Source organism: Microcaecilia unicolor, chromosome 8 (genome assembly GCF_901765095.1).
Source record: "Microcaecilia unicolor chromosome 8, aMicUni1.1, whole genome shotgun sequence".
Taxonomy (NCBI): Eukaryota; Metazoa; Chordata; class Amphibia; order Gymnophiona; family Siphonopidae; genus Microcaecilia; species Microcaecilia unicolor.
In genome coordinates, this window is record NC_044038.1 from 37,070,255 (window position 1) to 37,093,453 (window position 23,199).

Sequence of the window (23,199 nt, forward strand, 5' to 3'; positions counted from 1 at the left end):
GATTTCACATCACCTTTTGTACTGGGACTATTCTCTACAACTGAATAGCCCTAGCAGTGACTATAGACTCTCTTTTTCCTCATGATCAGAAATATGCATTCGAAAATGCAACACTGTCATGACACAAAATGAAGCCTTTACTGTTAATTTGAAGTTATTGCTTTGTGTTTCACAGATTTGAAATTGGTGCATGTACAATTAGTTTTATAACAGTATTACCACCAAACAGTTTGTATTGCTTCTTATTAATAATTTTAACTGCCCGTATCACTGCAAATCACTGTTGCAACTTAGATGCAGCAGTGAGTTAGGTACAGTGTTGTTTGAGTTCAGGCATCCCACGTTGTAACTTAGTTTCAGTGGAGAAGAGAGTTTCTAAATATTGAAAGAAAAGATGCATCTTATGAAACTCATCTCCTTCTTTTCTGTTCATCCCAGCTGTTGGTATTCATGCTAGTTAAAGCCAACTAGTTCTGTGCTTACAGTCTGGCATAACTAAGATTATAATTATACCTGTTTGTATGGTATACATAGTGTGTGTGAGTTGAAATTGCTCTTTCCCTTCTTGATTGATCCACAGTTACAGCCACAGTGGGCTCTGTCTAACTGCTCACCAGCTGTGAGACAAGTTGATTTTTGAATCGGTGAAAATCTTCATCTTAAATTCAGAAAAGTGTCTTTTATTGAACAGGACCTTTTAAACAAATAATAATTCTCTCTTATTTTGGAAGGCTGTTATGCTATAAACTCTTACTTTTCTTTTCCATCCTTAGGTCTCCTTTACCTTATCCAGGATCACAAGAACGCTATGAGGTAAAAAGCCAACACCACCATTGTTCTTAAAGCCATCATACTACTCTCTCTGGGGCGCCTAAGACACAGCTGCTTACCTTATCCTCACAGTTCTGTTTGTGGAGGCTCTCTCTCTTCTGTTGATTCCTAATTTTCATATGGGGGGGGGGGGGGGTAATTCTTTAAAACGAGTGTGCCGATTATGCATGTAAATAATTAGAATAATGGTATATACGTACTTAGGCAGGATATTGGCATTTGTGCACATAAGTGCTATTTTGTAAATATGCATGTATTTTACATAGCACTTATTTGACAGATGGGCAGACACAGAAGTGTAGTCTGGGCGGGACTCACACATATATATAGAACTTATAGACTACTATAAGTTATGCGTGAATCTCTGGCATTTAGATGCAAGCATTTATACCAGTTCTGTGGCTCATACCAAAAAGCGTACTTACATATGTACCCAGTTAGGCTGCTATTCTATTAAAAAAAAAAAAAAGTAGGTACCTAACTTCCTTTATTGAACATATGCCCCTAAATATAGTTACGCTGTTATAGGATTGCCCTCTTTGAGGTTAATTTTTTAAGGAGCCACTTAGTTTTGGAAGGTAAGAATGCATGTAAATGCCGATATCTTAGTTATTTATGTATAAGAGGCATCTTATAAATTACTGACTAGCATGAAAGTATGTGCGTAAGCTTCATGGCATGTACTTTTCACATTGGATGTGCACAGGGGCGGAGTTTTGGCAGAGTTTGAGTGGAGTCCACATTTATGTGCATACTGCGGAAAGTAAATGTTAACATTTATATCAGCCCTTCAGCTTTTACTTAAATGTGTGCCTGTTCCTTTGTGTGTCTACACTAGAGTTTTTATATATATATTCAAGTAGGCGCATACTTGACTTCATAAAATAGGTACATGAAAATTAACATTACTGAGGTATGACTTTATCAGATTGCCCTCCATAATTGTTACTTGTAATGCAGTAAGTGTGGTGTACTAGTGTTAAGTCAGGCTTTGACACATTTTCTTTGGTTTTGAGAGCCGGCCCAGACATCTAGGAGCTAGACTCATTTTTTTCAGCCTTCAGTTTTTCATATTTTAATTATCACATTTTCTAATTATTTTATTAATGCCAGTATTACTAAATTTATTTCTAAGCACCTCCAAACAAATAACTATCTTATCTGCTACCCTCAGAACTGGTCCAAATAGAAGGTTCTTGGAGAGAATCTTGTACACAGACTTAGCCCCATGGACTTTAGGATCTGTGTGTGCTCTACACTGTAGACAGTCTGGAATGACTCAAATGACTGAAAATCTTAGGTTTTATCCACGTTACAAACTTTTTCAGCATATGTCAAGCTATATGCATTTGTCTGGTATATTGTATGAGACAGAATATAAGCTCTGTCTGAATGTTTTATTTCTAGGTATTCATACAGGAACTTGTTAGAAATCTTTTTAATGAAGGAAGTGACATATACAGAGAAGGTGATTGGGAAGGATCAATAAATCAATACACGGAGGCTTTAAACATAGCAGATTATGCCAGGTCAGAAGAAATATGTATTTCCAATGACATACTAGAGAAGCTGTATGTGAATCGAGCTGTGAGTTACTCAAATATGGTAAGATCTTTAAGCTTTTAATCTTAATATTCATAAAAATATTAGAGAAATTTTGGATTGTGATGAGTCTGATACCAAAATGTGGAATTCATTCAAATAGTGCTGGTAAAATCCTTGCTTGTTATGATTTTTAAAGGTGATGGTGATTTAAACATTTCTTTGCTCAATGTTTACTTGTTTATTCCTGTATTTGTTCTCTCCTGGGTGTCTTTAAAATAATATTTCAACAGAGCCTAAGTTTAAATCCTCTCCAATAAAAAAATGCCATCCTGTATTCTATCTCCTCTCCCCCTTCTCCCCACGTTTGTAAAATGAAAAACTCTAGATACTCCCAAGGACCCACCTTCACTTAAGGTTTGTTGGAGCTAAATCCAGGTATTACAAAGATATAGTTGAGTGAAGAGGGGATAACACATGTGGAGGGGCTTTCCTAGTAGACTGGCCACAAAGACATCCCATCAGAGCAGTGGGGGTTCTGCAGTGGACCTCATATAAAAGGTTCTAGGGACACAGTGCACCATTTTTACCCCCTTACATTGTTTGGTGAGCCCTTGAAAACTCACAGAAACCTTACTGTGCCCAATTATACACCACTGCAATAGCCCTTATGGCTGCAGGTGTCAGGTATATTAGGTTTTGGCGGGCTGATACTTTCCACCATAAGTCTAATAGAGTTGATTATGGGTCTGGACCACCTTCTGTACAGTGCACTGCACAGACCACTAGGCTATTCCAGGAACCTGCTTGCTGCTCTAATAGGACTGGCCATAACATCTGAAGCTGGTATGTACTGTTTCATTTACAATTGTGTGTGTGTGTTGGGGGGGGGGGGGGGTCAGTGACTTCTGAAGGAGTAAGGGGGGGGTTCATTTCTTTATTCCTGCAGATCTGGTCATTAAGGGCACTTTTTTCTGGCTTATTTTTTAATAAAACAGTTCTAGACCAAATTGTACAACTTATAGCCCTGGATGTTTTTGTTTTGTTCCATTATGGCAGATAAACGTCCAAGTGTTAGGAATTCCCAGATCCCATCCTTAACACGCTCCTGACACTCCCCATTGTGATTTGAACGCACTTCTGATGGATTTCATAGAAAAACATCTAAAAATTGGCTTAAAAAATACCAGTTTGGACGTTTTTGTGACAAAGTTTTTCAATTGAACAATACACAAAAATACCATGAATACACAAACAGAATTATCAACAAGTGCTTCTATAGCCAAGAAAATCAAAAAAACCCCCTTCCCCAGCCCTCCCCATTTTAATCAAGCTACGATATAATAGCAAAGTTGAGAACCCCTCAGGATAGGCACATATAAGTAAGACTTGTACACTAGATTGAGTTGATTTCCAAGCAACATATATATCCCACACTTTGTGAAAACTCAACATGTATATATCGCTGTTAATTGAGTCATTTGGTAAATATAGTCTAATTTCTGAAGGACCTTAGGCAGTTACGGCTGCACTAGCTGCTTCCACGCTGCTGCAATTGCAATCTTGCTGGCTACAAACAGACTCACCAGTTTATGTACCTTTTTTTTTTTAACGGCATGTGGCTTAAGATCAGTGCTTTTTTTTGTAGGAAAAAAGGTACCTGTACTCATTATGGTCACCATCTATGGCTCCACCCCATGATAACCACACCCACGGTAGCCACACCCCTTATACCAACCGTGGCGCATATCAGCAGTATCATTGAAAATACTATACCAGTATAGGCGAAAAAAATAACTTGTGATTTTTTTTTCATTATAAATAATTCTATAAGCTGTTACAGTTCTAGTATACACCCAGTGCAAAATAAGACAGCAGATATAAATTCTCAAATTGGACATCTTCCAAACACTAAAATGAAAATAAAATTTATTTTTTTCTACCTTTGTTGTCTGGTGACTTTGTTTTTGTGATCATGTTAGTCCCAGTCTCTGATTCTGCTGATCTCTATCTGTTCCCTTAACTCCGTTTCCAGGGCTTCTTTTCCATTTATTTCTTTACTTTCCTCCTCCTTCATTTCTTGCCCTACATCCATAAGTAAAAGCTGGGTCCTCTGCGGACTTGACTGGAGGAGGTATAGAGTGGATCCAGCTTTTGCCTATTTTATTCATCCATGTGCAGTTTTTCTACTCTTTTTCCTTTTCCTCATCTTGTCAGTATGCATCTCCTTCCTCTTTCCATCCACGTTCAGCATTTTTCCTCTCCCCCTCTCTCCATGTCCAGCATTTTTCCTCTCCCCATCTGTCCATGTCCAGCATTTCTCCTCTCTCCTCCCCTCCATCCTTGTTCATCTCACTTTCTCTCTCTTCCCTTCCCTCCATCCATGTCCAGCATTTCAACTCTCTCCCCTCCCCTCCATCCATGTCAAGCATTTCAACTCTCCCCTCCCCTCCATCCATGAACAGCATTTCAACTCTCTCCCCTCCCCTCCATCCATGTCCAGAATTTCTCCTCTTTCCCCTAAATCCATGACCAGCATTTCTCCTCATCCCCTCCACTCCATCTGTCCTCTGTCTTCCCTCCCCTCCATCCATGTTCAGCATTTCTCCTCTCTCCTCCCCTCCATCCTTGTTCATCTCACTTTCTCTCTCTTCCCTCCCCTCCATCCATGTCCAGCATTTCAACTCTCTCCCCTCCCCTCCATCCATGTCCAGCATTTCAACTCTCCCCTCCCCTCCATCCATGAACAGCATTTCAACTCTCTCCCCTCCCCTCCATCCATGTCCAGAATTTCTCCTCTTTCCCCTAAATCCATGACCAGCATTTCTCCTCATCCCCTCCACTCCATCTGTCCTCTGTCTTCCCTCCCCTCCATCCATGTCCAGTATTTCTCCTCTCTCCCTTCCCCTCCAACCATGTGCATCTCCTTCCTCTGTCTTTTTCCTTCCCTCCAACATTTCTCCTTGCTTCCTGCCCTCCACTCCCATCCATGTCCAGCATTTCTCCTCTCCCCACTCCATCCATGTGCATCTCCTTCCTGTCTTCCCTCCACTCCATCCATGGCCAGCATTTCACATGTTACCGTGTAATGGATGGTTTACCGCGTACTAATAATTCTGTGGAAGCTTGGCATAGATCGTTTCAACAAACTATTGACTGTCATCATTCTTCAATATTCAAACTTGTTGATCATTTTAGGAGGGAACAAGATCATACTAAAAAAGAAATTTCTCGCTATCGTGCAGTTTTTCAACATCCAGAGTGTTCGAAGTCAAAGTATATACAATTAGAGAAACGTTTGAGAGCACTTGATCCAACTTATAATGCAGATCATATTGTTATGTTTCTTAAAAGTGTAGCTCGTAATCTGTCTATTTAGAGAATGTTATAGTTTTGTAAGAATTTACTGGTATGTACTTTATGAAATGTGATTTGATGTATATTTTAATGTACTTATGTTTTGGAATTCTATTTTTTCATGGGTTTAATAAAGAATGCATGTTATTGTTTTTTCCTTGGGGGCTATTTTTTGAAGGGGCTATTTTGTTGAGGTAGCTATTTTGTATATGGGCTGTTTTGTCAAGGGTTCTTTTGTGGGAGGGGCTGTTTTGTCTAGGGCTATTTTGTTCTGGGCTATTTTGTCAAGGGCTTTTTTTGTTAGGGCTATTATGTTGGGGTGCCATGATAGAGGTCTATAAATTAATGAATGGAATGGGTGGACGTGAATCACTTGTTTACTCTTTCCAAAAATACTTGGATTAGGGGGCATGCAATGAAGCTATTAAGCAGTACATTTAAAACAAATCAGAGAAAATTTCGTTCAATATGTAAAGCAGTTAGCTTAGCGGGGTTTAAAAAAAGGTTTGGATAACTTCCTATATGGAAAGTCCATAAGCCATTATTAAGATGGTCTTGGGGAAAATCCACTGCTTATTTCAAGGATAAGCAGCATAAAATCTATTTTACTGGTTTGGGATCTTGCCAGGTACTTTCAATTTGGATTGGCTACTGTTGGAAACAGGATACTGGGCTTGATGGACCTTCGGTCTGTCCCAGTATGGCAACACTTATGTTCGTTCATATTTAAAGCATTAGCTTTTTTTTTTTTTTTTTTGCTCTAGTAGCTAACCTTTTCTTCTCTGGGATACCATTTCAGTTGAAACCAGCCTCTTTTGGGCTATAGTGACATAAGCCTTCAGTTGCAACTACTCAAGAATTTTCCCTTGTTCTCTCTCTCTCTCTCTTATTTTTTTAATAAAATCCCTCTTCAGCTTTTTTTTTTTTAATTTTGATATCTGTCCTTGACCTGAGGTTACAGATCATGACTCCCTCTCAAACATACTCCAAGTCTGACCGTCAGATGTTACTGTGAATGCTGTTTCTGCAGCATCACCAACCAGCCAGGGAACAGATGTTAGGCTTTGCAGTCAAGTCTGGGTATTCTGCATGGCAGCACACAGCGTTGTCTCTAGAATGGCCTCCAGTATTACATATTTAAATGTGCCTACTATTTATTTTCCTTTTTGCAGGGATTTTATGATAAAGTTCTAGAAGATTGTGATGTAGCTTTAAGATTAAATGGCAATAACTTCAGAGCTCTCTATCGGAAATCCAAAGCATTATGTGAGCTAGGAAGGCACAAGGAAGCTTATGATGCAGTAGCAAAGTGTTCTTTGGCTGTGCCACAGGTAAGAGATCTTTCAGTGTCCTCATGGTATAGGTAATCTTCATCATCTGTCCCTGCATATACAAATATTTAGTCTATAACCATAACCTGGAAATTACAGCTTTGTCTGTAGTAGGACAGAGTTAAACCTGACATTTTAAGTACATGATTATTCAATCAAAAACATATTTTGGATGTAACAAATCTGTTTCTATTTTAGAGGATCTTTTACAAAGGCTCTAGCGTTTTTTAGTGCATGCTAAGTTTTAGCACACATTAAATGATAGAGACACACATATATTCATATGGGTATCTCTAGCATTTAGAGTGTTCTTATTTTTTTAGCGAGTTCTAAAAACGCTAGCACTACAAATGAATTTCTAATGTTTACTACAAGTAATTTTGAAACGAGTGTCAGTGTATGTCAGTCACCAGTATTTTGACTTCCTTGAACAATATATCCATGGTTTGTTTTTAAGATTCATTGTCAGGTATACTAGGGGAAGGTGTCAATTTGGCTACTTGCTGCCATTATGTTGGTGTTAAGGGGAAAAGGGAACCCCCCTTTTTTTGTTGATTTCCTTAGGATAAGAGTGTGATAAAAGAACTTTAAGATTTAGCTAAGAACTTGGAATTAAAAATCTGAAAAGCATATGCTGGGTAACAGCTCCTTTTTTGTGGTTTTCTTAGGATGAGAGCGTGATAAAATTAACTCAAGATTTAGCTAAGAAATTGGGATTAAAAATCCGTAAAGCATATGTCAGAGCAAAGGTAAGGGCATTTCTGAAGAGATTGTTCTTGACTGATGAGCATATTTTCAGGTTTAGTGATCATCTAATGCTGTGGTAAATGTGTTTCAGCCTCCTTTAAACCCAGCTCCTGGTGAAGTAGTAACAAAGGTAAGCGTTCTTATACTCTTGCATGCTATGTACATTAGAAAGTAATATATGCAATTACAGAAAAATCCACCATGAGATACTGGTGACAATTCAGGATGTAAAATGTATGTTAGTATAGTTTATGAATATTAAAAGTTTGAAACTTTGGCAGTTAACATAGCTTTCGAGCACGCTACATTTTAAAATAAATTAACTGAATTTACTTAAGACTCACCTTTACAGAATGAAAAATTCAGCACAAACAGGTACAATATGTAAACATCTTCAACAAAATACAGGTGGTTAAATATTTGAACTTACATCCACAGAACTTCTTAAATAATACAATGAATCATCATCATTAACAATAATATCTAATTGTACAGTTTTCTCTTGCCAGAATGGCTGTATCAGGAGTAAACCTGTACAAAACATAAACCATAATTCAATATGAATTGCACATCAATGATTACAGTTATGTAAATAACATCTCCATACGTATCAAACTTTGTTCTGTCTCATACTTTTAGATATACAAGTCACTGAAAAATATTAGTTACTGTAAGCATTCATATACAAAAATTATTGTACATCTAAACATTTTATTAATTTAGCATAATACAATTCCGGCCAATCCTATTGATTGCAGCCTGTTCAACAAGATGTTGTGATTAATAGTATCAAAAGCTCTGGAAATGGCTAGTGTAATTAACAGAAACTTTATCCCTTTGTCAAAACCAGTCTTAACACCATCCAGCAAAGATATTAACAATGTCTCAGTATCATGATCTTTTCTAAAACCAAATTAATGTTGATCCAAAATTCCCTGTTTTTGAAGGTAATTATCTAATTGCTGAAACACTCCACTCTCAATTACCTTTGCAAAGAAAGGTAGTGAGGAAATGGGGTGATAGCTATCAACGTTAGAGTGATCCAATTTTGAGTTTTTAATCAAAGATTTGAGAATTGCTACTTTCAGTACATATGGCATAACTCCCTCATATAGAGATACGTTAAGCATTTGAGTATAAAAAGACAAAAAAGCGGATCTTTTAATTTCAATAATTTTTATTGATGATCAACAAAGTACAGAAATTAGACAATTCCATTTAGAATCAGCATATAACACCAACTTGTCAAACTTCACAGCATGCTTCTTTTGCATTGTCATCATGAATTTATATTTCCTCCCTCCCATTCCCTTACCTTATGGTTCAACTACTCATTAAACCTCCATTTAGGCTATATTTCTTATATATCACATAAAATCCACTGACACTGCAGTTCCCACATAGAACACAATAGAAGAACAGGTATGTAACTATGCTCTGCAACACCGACTGCAAAATAGCCCTCTTTAAAAGCCTTCCTTTACCCCACCCTCCCCCTCCCCCTCCCCGTTATCCCCTTTATTAAATTATACAACAAATCTATACCAACACAACAACTTACTACTAACTCCCTCTCTCTGAGCTTCCCAGGCTACTCCGTAGCCTGATAATATACTATTAAGCAAAAGGAGGTTGCTTGAAATAAGATTCAGGCAAGGCTCCCCCTAAAACATTCCCCCCTAGTTACCAACACAGCGGTGCACCTTGGCTCTGATGGCCCACCACCATAACTATGGATCTAATGGAACCTTACACTACTACCACCCCCCTCTGCCTATTACCTGTGGGTCCCCTTTCACAATAAGGAACCATCTAGCTTGCAAGAAGAAATTATGAGAGAGAAAATAAATAAATAAATAAATCAAACAATAAATAAATTATAATAATAATAAATAAAAAAATGTTTCAGAGCATATTTAATATTAAACTCCGTGCCCTGTGTGACAGCGACTGTATATATGGATCCCAAATATCCAGAAATGCCTTTCGTCTCTTGGGGAAGGATCCCAACCCCCCTACGCTCCTTAACCATGATCTCATGAAACTTGTTCCTCCAATGCCAGTACTCTGGTGATTTCTCACACTTCCATGCGCCCATAATAATTTTTTTCCCAACTATGCAGGCCTTGCGTATGAGCTGCTGAGCCCCTCTACCACAAATTCTGAACACTTCGTATTTGTCCAATATTATTCCCTGGGGTGAAAACGGAATCCTGTGCTGCACCAGGGATTCCAGATATCTGAATATCTGTTTCCAAAAGATCTGAATCATGCTGCACTTCCAAAGAGAATGAAAACATGTGCCTTCTCCCTGCTTGCACTTGGAACATAACGGGTCCTCGACACCACCAAATTTAAACACTTGATTCTTAGCCATATATGCTCTAAAAATTATTCTGTACTGGCATTCCCGCAAGCCTGCATTTACTGAAATCTGCGGAATGTGAGATATCAATTTCCGAAAATCCAACTGTAGCTGCGGTTGCTCCAAATCCACCGCCCACCTCTGACCAAAGCGGATCTTTTAAAGCTTTCACTATAGATGGATGAACACTATCTAATCTGTAGACTGAGTTATTTACAAATATCAAGATATTTTCTAATTGAGACTCTGAAATAATTAAAAATCCAGAGCAGATTTGGGAATCGGCCACTGGCTTACAAATTTCAATTGGGAAGGGATTATTCTTGAATTGAGAAACTATCTTCTGCCCAAAACCCCCAGGCCCAGCATACTATGCCTTGCCAGTCCCGACTGGCAAGTCAATGCAGCGGACAAGCTTTTGATTGGCTCCAGGAGAGCATAGCTGTATTCAAAGTAACTGTCCTGGATGGTGCACTGTTAGTGGGGGAGGCAGAATTTTTACCAACACAGATGGCCACTTATAATCTCTGACTGGTGGTTTCTTCAAATAGTCTGTCGCAGTTACGCCTTTTGTTGGCGTCAAAGACCACCAAATTGCCCACCGAGAGCTTTGAACCTCAGCTCTCAGCACAAGCAGGTACTTGTAGAGGAAATCTCTGCCCTTCTACAGGCCAATGTGGTCAAACCCTTGCCACCAGGGCAAGAAGGGGTTAGCGTTATGGGTAGGGAGAATCTTTTGAGGGCTTATCACTCACGTCCTCCCAATGAAATTTGAAGTTTCTAACAATCAGCAGATCAGATTATTTTATATTTGTTCTGTATATTGATTTCATGGTCATTAGTTTCAAACTTCTAAAGGTCCAGGTCAGCAGCTATATGCTACGTATGCAGGAGAAACACATTTATTGTTAACAATTCCTTGGTCTCCTGTACCAGTGTACTTTTACTTGCTGTATTATGGTGATTCACAGCAGGCAGTATCTTAAAATAACGTCAGTACCTTTTTCAAGAGTATGTTGGGGTCTATATGAAAGAGGTTCTCCCTGAGATAGAAACATGACATCAGATAAAGGCCAAATGGCCCATCCAGTCTGCCCATCCTCTGAAACCCATAACTCTTCCTTTTCCTAAGCGATCCCAAGTGCTTATCCCATGCCTTTTAAAATTCTGACTCCTCAACTCCACAACCTCCACCAAGAGGCCATTCCACGCTTCCATCACCCTTTCTGTGAAATAATACTTTCTTAGATTACTCCTAAGCCTATTCCCTCTTTTCATCGTATGCCCCCTCGTTCCAGAGCTTCAGATCTGTTCTTTTTCACTTCTGTAAGAACACGCTGGGTAACAAATAGATGTTCCTGATCTGTCTGGCTCCATTCATGCCATATGTCTATTTAAAACAAGCGCAGGCGGCATTTGTGGCGTGGTTATAATTTTAACACCAATACCAAAGATTATTTAGTTCTTTAAATTCTATGGAACCATCTAATTATAGTACTATAGGTGGAGATTCTATATATGGTGCCTAAAAAATCAGTGCGGAAAACGGTGCCAACTAAGCGTATTCTGTAAGCGGCACCTAGATTTAGGCGCAGTATGTAGAATATGCTTAGTTGATGTTACAGCTCCTAAAATTACACACATCCATTTACACCAGCAAAAACGTGATTAAATGCCGGCGTGTAGATTTAGGCGTACTGGGCCATATTCTATATGTGCGTAAATTTCAGAATGCCTGTGGAACGCCCATTTCCTCGCCCATAACCATGCCCCTTTTTGCCCATGTGCATTAGAATTTAGGCACAGTGCATTATAGAATACACTTAAGGAGTGGTGCGTGTAAATTTGAAGTATTGCCAATTAGTGCTCATTATTTCTTAAGTGCTGTTAATACTGATTGGCTTGTTAAGCCAGTTAACATATGCGCACAGTTACAGAATACGCTTGGATTTTGGCATGGATCTTTAGGCACGATATATAGAATCCAGAGTATAGTGGGCATTCCTTTGTTTTTCTAAAATTGCAGAGTATTGTAGCCCAACATTTATCAGCTTATTTGGAAGAGCATTTTATTTTCTCTCCCACACAGCTTTCCAGAAAGGTTTTAGCACTGAATATTTATTAAGGACCTTATTAGCTGAGATTCATACGTAATTAGCTCATGGTCATCAAGTGTTGCTGTTGCAGTTTGATCTTTCTGCTTTCAGCTTGGTAGACCATGACCTGATGCTAAATTTGTTAGATTCTATTGGTATTTCTGGAAGAGTTTTCTTCTGGTTGCTTGGCTTTTTCAATGGTCGTTCTTGCTCGTTTAAGCAGCATGGTGGTGTTTCCTACGTTAGATGATGTCCTATGGGATCCCTTAGGGTTCCCCCCTATCTCCTGACCTATCCTGTTTAACCTAGTTATGGTGCCCTTTAGGAATTGGTGGAGGGATAAGGGGTTCTCTTGTAGTTACGCTGATGATATTATTACTCCCTTTTGATTCTTTCCTCCAGGCCATAAGCCCCCAGTTGCAATCCTGTTTTGGATTGAGGAAATTGAATACTGAAAAGTCTTAAGTTCATTTGGTTTGCCACCCCCTCCCCCAATTTATACCTACTCCTTTAAATTGCCTGTATTAAGTGGCACAGTTGTTCATTTGGAGCCATCTTTGAGAAATTTGGGCGTAATATTGGACTCTATAGGGGCCAGTTAAATTAACTTGTTCAGCTTTTTTGTAAACTGAAAATATTAAAAGGAAATTAAACATTGTTTTTCTCAGGAGCATTTTATTTTGTTAACTCAAGTCTGTCATTCTGTCTGTCATTGTTTGATTATTGTAACCTCCTTTATGTGTTCTTCTGAGGCCATACTTAGTCGATTTCAAATATTGCAGAATGCTGCCGTTAGAGTAATTTTTGGATTGCAACCCTATGAAAACATTACTATATATTTGATAGAATTCATTGGCTCCCTATTTATACACATTGTTTGTTCAAACTCCTTACTATTGTTTTCAGAATCATTTATGGTATTCCATGGTGTCTCACAGATCAGTCCAGAGACTTGTGGGTTGTGTCCCTCTACCAGCAGGTGGAGATAGAGAGAACCTCCAAGGTTTGCTATATGTGGACCTGTGCAGCCAGCTGAATCTCAGTATTCTATCTAGCAGGTGGAGGGACATCTCTGTGCAGCTCTGGTTTGATCTGGCTACTGGTGTCCTTTGGGCCTAGTTTAGCACAGACAGGGGTTGAGTGGCTGTTTGCAGCTTGTGGTGTACACCTGGTGGTGCCAGGTCCCTCCCAGTCTCCCCCTACCTTTCCTCCGTTGCCTGGGGCTGTTGGCCTGATCGGGTGTTTCCTTTCTCTCCTGACAAAAAAAAAAAAAAAAGGTAAGAGACTTTGTTTTTGTTTAATCATATGGAGGAACTAGATGTTCTGCCAAGTCAGTTTTAGGGCAGCCGTTTGTGGAGCATGTCAGTGCCTTCTGAGGCGGCGAAGCGCTGCTCCCGGTGTGGGGGCTGGAGAGCAGCTTCGGGGGAGCGTGAGTCCTGCTGCCGTTAGCCCGCAGCGGGTGTTCAGCGCGACGGGGGTTCCCTTCAGGCGTCCAGTGACTTTGAAGCGCAGGGGATAATTTTGGTGGTTTCCTTGGGGCAGTTAGTGCAGCGCGCGTTAGCGGGTGCCATTTTTTCCTCTCAGGTGCGACCCGCTCCGCACGTGGCGGTTGATAGATAAGAGGCGCAGCGTGCTTCTGTGGCACAGGCTCCGATGGAGGGAAGCGATGTACAGGGAGCAGGGGAGTCCCTTGCAGTTTCTTTTTCCCCGGATTTTGTTTTATTAATGCACAATGCCTTTCTTTTGAAGAAGTCAGGAGCTTCTCTTCAGGCAGCCCCATCTCTTCCTCAGCAAACTGCAGTTGCTGCAACCTCTCAAGTTTTTCCTGCCAAAACGTCCCTGGGTGGAGATTTTGGATCCCGAGGAGCTATCTGACACAGGTGGCCCGATTTTGTCTCCAGGCTCTTCCTCAGAATTTTTGGATTTGGCAGATGAGGTCACCCTGCCCTCTGAGGAGGGGGATGATCCGACGGCTGCCCGCCTTTTTCGCAGGGAAGCGCTTCCCTCCCTGATTGTTAGGGCTTTTGAGGTTTTGGCCATTTCCCTCCTGAATCGTCGGGGGGGGGGGGGGGGGGGGAACAGGTCCTGTGCCCTCTATTATGTCTGGCACCAAATGCCCACCTCGTTCTTTTCATGTGCATGAGATCATGAAGATCCTTATTTCGGCACAGTGGGATACACCGGACAGTGGGCTTAAGGTTGCTTAGAGTTATGTTGTGTCTTTACGCGCTACCTGCTCCTGACTTAGACTTGCTGAAGGTCCCTACAGTGGATTCCTTAATCACAGCGGTCACTAAGAAAACCACTCTCCCTGTGGAGGGTGGCATGGCGCTCAATAACCCTCAGGATCTTAAGTTGGAGACTTGCTTGAAGCTGTCCTTTGAAATAGCGGCCCTTTCCCTGCAGGCCTCAGTTTGTGGCTCCTATGCGGTGCGGGCATGCTTATAGTGGGTGCAGAAAGCCTCATCTCCGGAAGATCTCGTGGCTGTTTTGCTGGCCTTGGAGTCCGGTATAGCTGTCCATGCGGATCTTCTTTATGATCTTTTGAGGTCTTCGGCGAAGGAGGTTTCCCTAGCGGTCATCACGTGTCTCTGGCTGTGGTTGCAGCATTGTGCTGCAGACGTGGCCTCTAAGTCACGTTTAGCAAGGCTTCCTTTTAGGGGAAAGCTTTTGTTTGGGACATACTTAGATCAGATTGTGAAGGACCTTGGTGACTCTAAGGGCCAGCGCCTTCCGGAGGGCAGGTCCAAGTTTGTACGACCGGTGGGACCTAGACCTAAGTTTAAGGATACACGGCGTTACCGTCCAGGTCGTGGGGCCTCTTTTCAGAGAGCAAGGTCTTCTCAGAGGCCTCAGCCCTTTCGAGGTGACAGGCGGGCCTTCCTTTCCGGTAACAGAAACCAGCCCGCAGCCAGGTCTGCCCAATGATGGGGCCCTGGTCCATATCCAGCCGGTTATTGGGGGCAGACTGTCCCTATTTCTGATGGAGTGGACCAGGGTAACATCTGACGAATGGGTCTTGGAGGTTATTAGAGACCGGCTACAAGTTAGAATTGGCTCGTCTGATAGTAGACTCTTTTCTGGAATCTCCTTGCAAATGTCCCTCCAAGGTGCGGGCTGTTCGATACACCCTCCTCAACTTACAACAGCTGGGTGCCGTCCAGCCCATACCCCCAGCAGAAAGGGGGTGCGGTCGATATTCCATTTATTTTGTGGTGCCAAAAAAGGGCGGTTCTTGGCAACCCGTCTTAGATCTCAAGTGCGTCAACTGGTCCTTACGGGTTCGGCTTTTCCGCATGGAAACCCTCCGATCGGTGATATCAGCGGTACAGCCAGGGGAGTTTTTGACCTATCTTGATCTCAAAGAGGCCTATTAACATATTCCAATCTGGCCTCCCCATAGGCGCTTTCTTCGCTTTGCAGTGCTCGGTCGTCATTTTCAATTCAAAGTGGTGCCCTTCGGCCTAGCCACAGTGCCTCGGACCTTTTCCAAGGTCCTGGTAGTAGTGGCGGCCTATCTCAGGAAGGAAAGGATTCAGGTCCATCCCTATCTAGACGACTGGCTTGTGCAGGCATCTTCTTTTGAGGAGAGTCGGCGGGCAACTGACAAAGTGGTCGGGTTGCTTCAGTCGCTTGGTTGGGTGATCAACTTCCCGAAGTGCAGCCTAACGCCTTCCCAAATGCTGGAATTCTTGGGGGTGTGCTTCGATACCCGAACAGCTATAGTTTCTCTTCCTTCAGCTCCAGCACAGCGGTTACAGGCTCAGTTTCGAGCGCTGTTTCAAACTCTGAACCCGCGGGCTTGGGACTATGTACAAGTTCTAGGTTCCATGGCCGCCACCTTGGACGTGGTAAAGTGGGCCACAGCTCACATGCACCCCCTCCAGTGCACCTTCTGGGCCATTGGTCTCCGCTCTCGGAGGATTACGAGGTTCGGGTGCCATGTTCGGCCCGTCTTCACACAATCATGCACTGGTGGTTCATTCAAAAGAATCTGGTGTCAGGCATTCCTCTGGCAACCCCGTACTAGAAGATAGTGACCACGCTCTCAGTTACTTTCCACAGTTGTCTCTACTTAAATTCTCATGAACAAGGAGTAAAATTTCCTTGCTTTTTCCTTCTGTGAAACAGGTTCACTATAGGTGATTTTTTGATGCATCATTTCATTACCTAGTTATTAAACATTGGAATTCTCTCCCTGAAGAGATTAGATGTGAACCCATCTACTTAAAATTTCATGAATTGTTAATAACCTATTTATTTAGAATATATTTGAGGACTTGATTTGTGTATTCTTATGTAATAGTTCCTTATGTGTTTTCAGAGATTATTAATCTCTTATGATCTATTGTAATCTGCACTAAGCCTTCAGGTATGTTGTGGAGTAGAAGTTCCTTGTATTTTATACACAGAGGGCCACATAAATGTCTGTATTATCCCTGTTGGGCCACAACATTACAGAACTAGAAATACGCAGATCTCCATAGTCCACTTGTGATAAATAAGTAAACATTGAACTAAAAACAACAGAAACAAACTATTAGAGTGTCTATTCTGAAAATATTTGCAAAATACAATATTTAAAATTGGAAAAGCTCTGGCTAATGATATTTGCTTCATTTTCAAATGTGTATACTTGCCATGGTCTTGTGGGTGGGTTGCAAGTTGCCCACCATGATCTAGAATCTTAGTCTTCACTCTCAGTCCTTGAGAGCCACTAATTGTTCAGGTTTTCAGAATATCCCAAATGAATGTGCTTGAAGGAGATTTGCAAGCATACTACCGCCATTCTATGCAGATCTCTCACATGCAGGTTCATTAGTGACATCCTGAAATCCTGATCCATTGGTGGCACTCATGGACGGGAAGTAGACTAAGGATATAGAAAAAGCACCTGAAGTGAAATTGATGGTGTCATTAGCTCATGCTGACAATGACTAAAATGTACTTTTTACTTTTGTAGTGTGCAGTTTCTTCAGCAGAAGACATTGAGCCAAGTGAGTACTTGAAAACTGCTGTTCTTTAGTGGTTTATTTTGTAATCTATTTTCTCCGAGGACAAGCAGGCTGCTTGTTCTCACGACTGGGTGACGTCCGCGGCAGCCCCCACCAACCGGAAAAGGCTTCGCGGGACGGTCGGCACGCAGGGCACGCCCACCGCGCATGCGCGGCCGTCTTCCCGCCCGTGCGCGACCGCTCCCGCCAGTTCCTTTTTTTCCGCGTCTGGAGAGAGTTGTGCTTTGCCGCTCTCTCTGTTTTCAGCCGCCGGATTTTCGATCGCGTTTACGCGGATCGTTGCTTTTTTCTCTTAGTTTTTTGTTACCGCCGGTTTCTTTTAAAAAAAAAAAAAAAAAAAAAAAAACCTGAGCGTGTGGAGCACGCCTCCCTTTTTTCCCTCGTTTCCAGCGGGGACGCCGCGTTGCGGCCTAGTGGCCGCACGGTCGTTTTCTTTTTTCGAGGTGTGATTTCAGCCACCATTGACGACTTTGACTTCGCCGACGCGATTTTTCCGTCGATGTCCTCGAAGGTCCCGAGTGGATTTAAAAAGTGTGGTCGCTGCGGCCGGCCGATCTCGCAGACCGACACCCACGCTTGGTGCCTCCAGTGCCTCGGGCCGGAGCACAATATCAAGAAGCGTCGTCACCGGTCGCCCTCGGTGCATCCGGACATCGGAGAGGAGGCGACGCCGAAGCGTCATCGTCGAGAGGAGAGGTCCCCGTCGGTTGTGGAGGTACCGACGCGTCAGGGTTCCGGCACCTCGGTGCCGTCTCCTGGCCCCCATCAGCTTCTGGCACCGACACCCTTACCGGCCCCACTGCCTTTCCCGGCAGCGGGCCTAGACGAGTGCCTCAGAGCCATCCTTCCGGGGATCCTGGAAGGGCTGATGCGCCAGGCTGTGCCGGCGCCGGGGGTGCTTGCGCCCTCGGCGCCGATGTCTGTGGCGCCGGCGAGCTCTAGCCCGGCGCCGGGGCCGTCGACACCGCCGCCGCTTGCGGCGCCGGTCTCGACCGCCACGCAGGTGGCGTCGACGTCGATGGAGGGAGCTCCGTCCCCGCCGGCGCGGGAGTCCACCGCTCGACGACACCGAGACCTCGGTGCCTCGACGTCGAGCCGGGCCCGGTTCAGGACTCAGCTACACGAGCTTATGTCCGATACCGAGGATGAGGCCTCGTGGGGGGAAGAGGAGGACCCTAGATATTTCTCCTCAGAGGAGTCTACGGGCCTTCCCTCGGACCCCACGCCTTCACCGGAGAGGAAGCTCTCACCTCCTGAGAGTCTCTCCTTTGCCTCCTTTGTGCGGGATATGTCTATTAGCATTCCCTTTCCCGTGGTCTCTGTGGAAGAGCCGAGGGCCGAGATGCTCAAGGTCCTCGACTATCCATCACCACCTAGAGAGTCCTCCACGGTACCGCTGCACAATGTCCTCAAGGAGACACTGCTTCGGAACTGGGTGCGACCGTTAACTAACCCCACCATTCCCAAGAAAGCAGAGTCCCAGTACAGGATCCACTCTGACCCAGAGTTAATGCGGCCCCAACTGCCCATGACTCGGCGGTCGTGGATTCTGCTCTCAAGAGGGCACGGAGTTCGAGGGATACCGCCTCGGCGCCCCCGGGGCGGGAGTCTCGCACTCTGGACTCGTTTGGGAGGAAGGCCTACCAATCCTCCATGCTCGTGACCCGCATCCAGTCATACCTGCTCTATATGAGCATCCACATGCGGACTAATGTGCAACAACTGGCGGACCTGGTCGATAAGCTCCCGCCGGAGCAGTCCAGGCCTTATCAGGAGGTGGTCAGGCAGCTGAAGGCGTGCAGAAAGTTCCTGTCCAGGGGTATCTATGACACCTGTGACGTGGCATCTCGTGCTGCGGCCCAAGGTATAGTGATGCGCAGGCTCTCATGGCTGCGTGCCTCTGACCTGGACAACCGCACCCAGCAGAGACTGGCCGACGTCCCTTGCCGGGGGGATAACATTTTTGGTGAGAAGGTCGAGCAGCTGGTGGACCAACTGCATCAGCGGGAAACCGCTCTCGACAAGCTCTCCCACCGGGCGCCTTCAGCATCCACCTCAGCAGGTGGACGTTTTTCCCGGGCCCGGCAGGCTGCACCCTATTCTTTTGCAAAGCGTAGGTACAACCAGCCGGCCCGAAGGCCTCGTCAGGCACAGGGACAGCCCCAGCGCGCTCGTTCCCGTCAACAGCGTGCGCCTAAGCAGCCCCCTGCGCCTCCACAGCAAAAGCCGGGGACGGGCTTTTGACTGGATCCATGGGAACATAGCCGCCCTCAAAGTGTCCGTACCGGACGATCTGCCGGTCGGGGGGAGGTTAAGTTTTTTTCACCAAAGGTGGCCTCTCATAACCTCCGACCAGTGGGTTCTCCAAATAGTGCGGTGCGGATACGCCCTGAATTTGGCCTCCCTGCCACCAAATTGTCCTCCGGGAGCTCAATCCTTCAGCTCCCATCACAAGCAGGTACTTGCAGAGGAACTCTCCGCCCTTCTCAGCGCCAATGCGGTCGAGCCCGTACCACCCGGGCAGGAAGGGCAGGGATTCTATTCCAGGTACTTCCTTGTGGAAAAGAAAACAGGGGGGATGCGTCCCATCCTAGACCTGAGAGGCCTGAACAAATTCCTGGTCAAAGAAAAGTTCAGGATGCTTTCCTTGGGCACCCTTCTGCCAATGATTCAGAAAAACGATTGGCTATGTTCCCTGGATTTAAAGGACGCATATACTCACATACCGATACTGCCAGCTCACAGACAGTATCTCAGATTCCGCCTGGGCGCACGGCACTTTCAGTATTGTGTGCTGCCCTTTGGGCTCGCCTCTGCCCCTCGAGTGTTTACCAAGTGCCTCGTGGTGGTGGCGGCCTACCTACGCAAGCTGGGAGTGCACGTGTTCCCATATCTCGACGATTGGCTGGTCAAGAACACCTCGGAGGCGGGAGCCCTCCGGTCTATGCAGTGCACTACTCGACTCCTGGAGCTGCTGGGGTTTGTGATAAATTACCCAAAGTCCCATCTCCAGCCAACGCAGTCTCTGGAATTCATAGGAGCTCTGCTGAATACTCAGACGGCTCAGGCCTTCCTTCCCGAAGCGAGGGCCAACAACCTCCTGTCCCTGGCTTCGCAGACCAGAGCGTCTCAGCAGGTCACAGCTCGGCAGATGTTGAGACTTCTGGGTCATATGGCCTCCACAGTTCATGTGACTCCCATGGCTCGTCTTCACATGAGATCTGCTCAATGGACCCTAGCTTCCCAGTGGTTCCAAGCCACCGGGAATCTAGAAGATGTCATCCGCCTCTCCACCAGTTGCCGCACTTCACTGCTCTGGTGGACCATCCGGACCAATTTGACCCTGGGACGCCCATTCCAAATTCCACAGCCCACGAAAGTGCTGACGACGGATGCATCTCGCCTGGGGTGGGGAGCTCATGTCGATGGGCTTCACACCCAGGGTCTGTGGTCCCTCCAGGAAAAGGATCTGCAGATCAACCTCCTGGAGCTCCGAGCGATCTGGAACGCACTGAAGGCTTTCAGAGATCGGCTGTCCTGCCAAATTATCCAAATTCGGACAGACAATCAGGTTGCAATGTATTACGTCAACAAGCAGGGGGGCACCGGATCTCGCCCCCTGTGTCAGGAAGCCGTCGGGATGTGGCGTTGGGCGTGCCGGTTCGGCATGCTCCTCCAAGCCACGTACCTGGCAGGCGTAAACAACAGTCTGGCCGACAGACTGAGCAGAGTCATGCAACCGCACGAGTGGTCGCTCCATTCCAGAGTGGTACGCAAGATCTTCCGAGAGTGGGGCACCCCCTCGGTGGACCTTTTCGCCTCTCAGACCAACCACAAGCTGCCTCTGTTCTGTTCCAGACTTCAGGCACACGGCAGGCTAGCGTCGGATGCCTTTCTCCTCCATTGGGGGACCGGCCTCCTGTATGCTTATCCTCCCATACCTTGGTGGGGAAGACCTTACTGAAGCTCAAGCAAGACCGCGGCACCATGATTCTGGTGGCGCCCTTTTGGCCCCGTCAGATCTGGTTCCCTCTTCTTCTGGAGTTGTCCTCCGAAGAACCGTGGAGATTGGAGTGTTTTCTGACTCTCATCTCGCAGAACGACGGAGCGTTGCTGCACCCCAACCTTCAATCCCTGGCTCTCACGGCCTGGATGTTGAGGGCGTAGACTTCGCTGCGTTGGGTCTGTCTGAGGGTGTCTCCCGGGTCTTGCTTGCCTCTAGGAAGGATTCCACTAAAAAGAGTTACTTTTTCAAGTGGAGGAGGTTTGTCGTGTGGTGTGAGAGCAAGGCCCTAGAACCTCGTTCTTGCCCTGCACAGAACCTGCTTGAATACCTTCTGCACTTATCAGAGTCTGGCCTCAAGACCAACTCAGTAAGGAATCACCTTAGTGCGATTAGTGCTTACCATTATCGTGTGGAAGGTAAAGCCATCTCTGGAGAGCCTTTAATCGTTCGATTCATGAGAGGCTTGCTTTTGTCCAAGCCCCCTATCAAGCCTCCTACAGTGTCATGGGATCTCAACGTCGTCCTCACCCAGCTGATGAGACCTCCTTTTGAGCCACTGAATACCTGCCATCTGAAGTACTTGACCTGGAAGGTCATTTTCTTGGTGGCAGTCACTTCAGCTCGTAGGGTCAGTGAGCTTCAAGCCCTGGTAGCTCACGCTCCATATACCAAATTTCATCACAACAGAGTAGTGCTCCGCACCCACCCAACGTTCCTGCCGAAGGTGGTGTCGGAGTTCCATCTTAACCAGTCAATTGTCTTGCCAACATTCTTCCCCAGGCCGCATACCCGCCCTGCTGAACGTCAGTTGCACACATTGGACTGCAAGAGAGCATTGGCCTTCTACTTGGAGCGGACACAGCCCCACAGACAGTCCGCCCAATTGTTTATTTCTTTCGACCCTAACAGGCTAGGTGTCGCTGTCGGGAAACGCACCATCTCCAATTGGCTAGCAGATTGCATTTCCTTCACTTACGCCCAGGCTGGGCTGACTCTTGAGGGTCATGTCACGGCTCATAGTGTCAGAGCCATGGCAGCGTCGGTGGCCCACTTGAAGTCAGCCACTATTGAAGAGATTTGCAAGGCTGCGACGTGGTCATCTGTCCACACATTCACATCACATTACTGCCTCCAGCAGGATACCCGACGCGACAGTCGGTTCGGGCAGTCGGTGCTGCAGAATCTGTTTGGGGTGTAAATCCAACTCCACCCTCCAGGACCCGAATTTATTCTGGTCAGGCTGCACTCTGTTAGTTGTTCTTCGTAGGTCAATTTTCTGTTGTACCCTCGCCGTTGCGAGGTTCAATTGACCTGGGTTCTTATTTTGAGTGAGCCTGAGAGCTAGGGATACCCCAGTCGTGAGAACAAGCAGCCTGCTTGTCCTCGGAGAAAGTGAATGATACATACCTGTAGCAGGTGTTCTCCGAGGACAGCAGGCTGATTGTTCTCACCTACCCTCCCTCCTCCCCTTTGGAGTTGTGTTTCATATTTTATTGCTTGTCATTCAACTGGCGGGAGCGGTCGCGCACGGGCGGGAAGACGGCCGCGCATGCGCGGTGGGCGTGCCCTGCGTGCCGACCGTCCCGCGAAGCCTTTTCCGGTTGGTGGGGGCTGCCGCGGACGTCACCCAGTCGTGAGAACAATCAGCCTGCTGTCCTCGGAGAACACCTGCTACAGGTATGTATCATTCACTTTCAGTCTCCCCCATGGAACTTGCAGGCCTGTTGCTGTTTCTGGCCATGAACTTGCAAGCCACTTTTCAAAGGGAAATTCCATGCGGAGTTTGCATTTGAAAATCCATGGTAGGTTGATGTTATGGAGAGTGCCTGTTTTGCGCCACTGTGAAAAGCATGTATATTTTTAGCAGCATATGTACTGTTAACCTAAAAGAGCTAGGAGCAGTTGTCAT

At 45.1% G+C, this 23,199-nt stretch overlaps 1 protein-coding gene across 1 annotated transcript in view; it reads left to right on the forward strand.

Moving 5' to 3' along the window:
• Positions 1 to 23,199, forward strand: part of ZC3H7A (zinc finger CCCH-type containing 7A) — a 125,422-nt gene that overhangs the window by 13,607 nt on the left and 88,616 nt on the right. Inside the window, 6 exon segments of the mRNA XM_030210976.1 lie at positions 774 to 813; positions 2,239 to 2,436; positions 6,903 to 7,061; positions 7,730 to 7,810; positions 7,900 to 7,938; positions 17,233 to 17,266. Coding sequence (XP_030066836.1) covers positions 774 to 813; positions 2,239 to 2,436; positions 6,903 to 7,061; positions 7,730 to 7,810; positions 7,900 to 7,938; positions 17,233 to 17,266 — 551 coding nt within the window.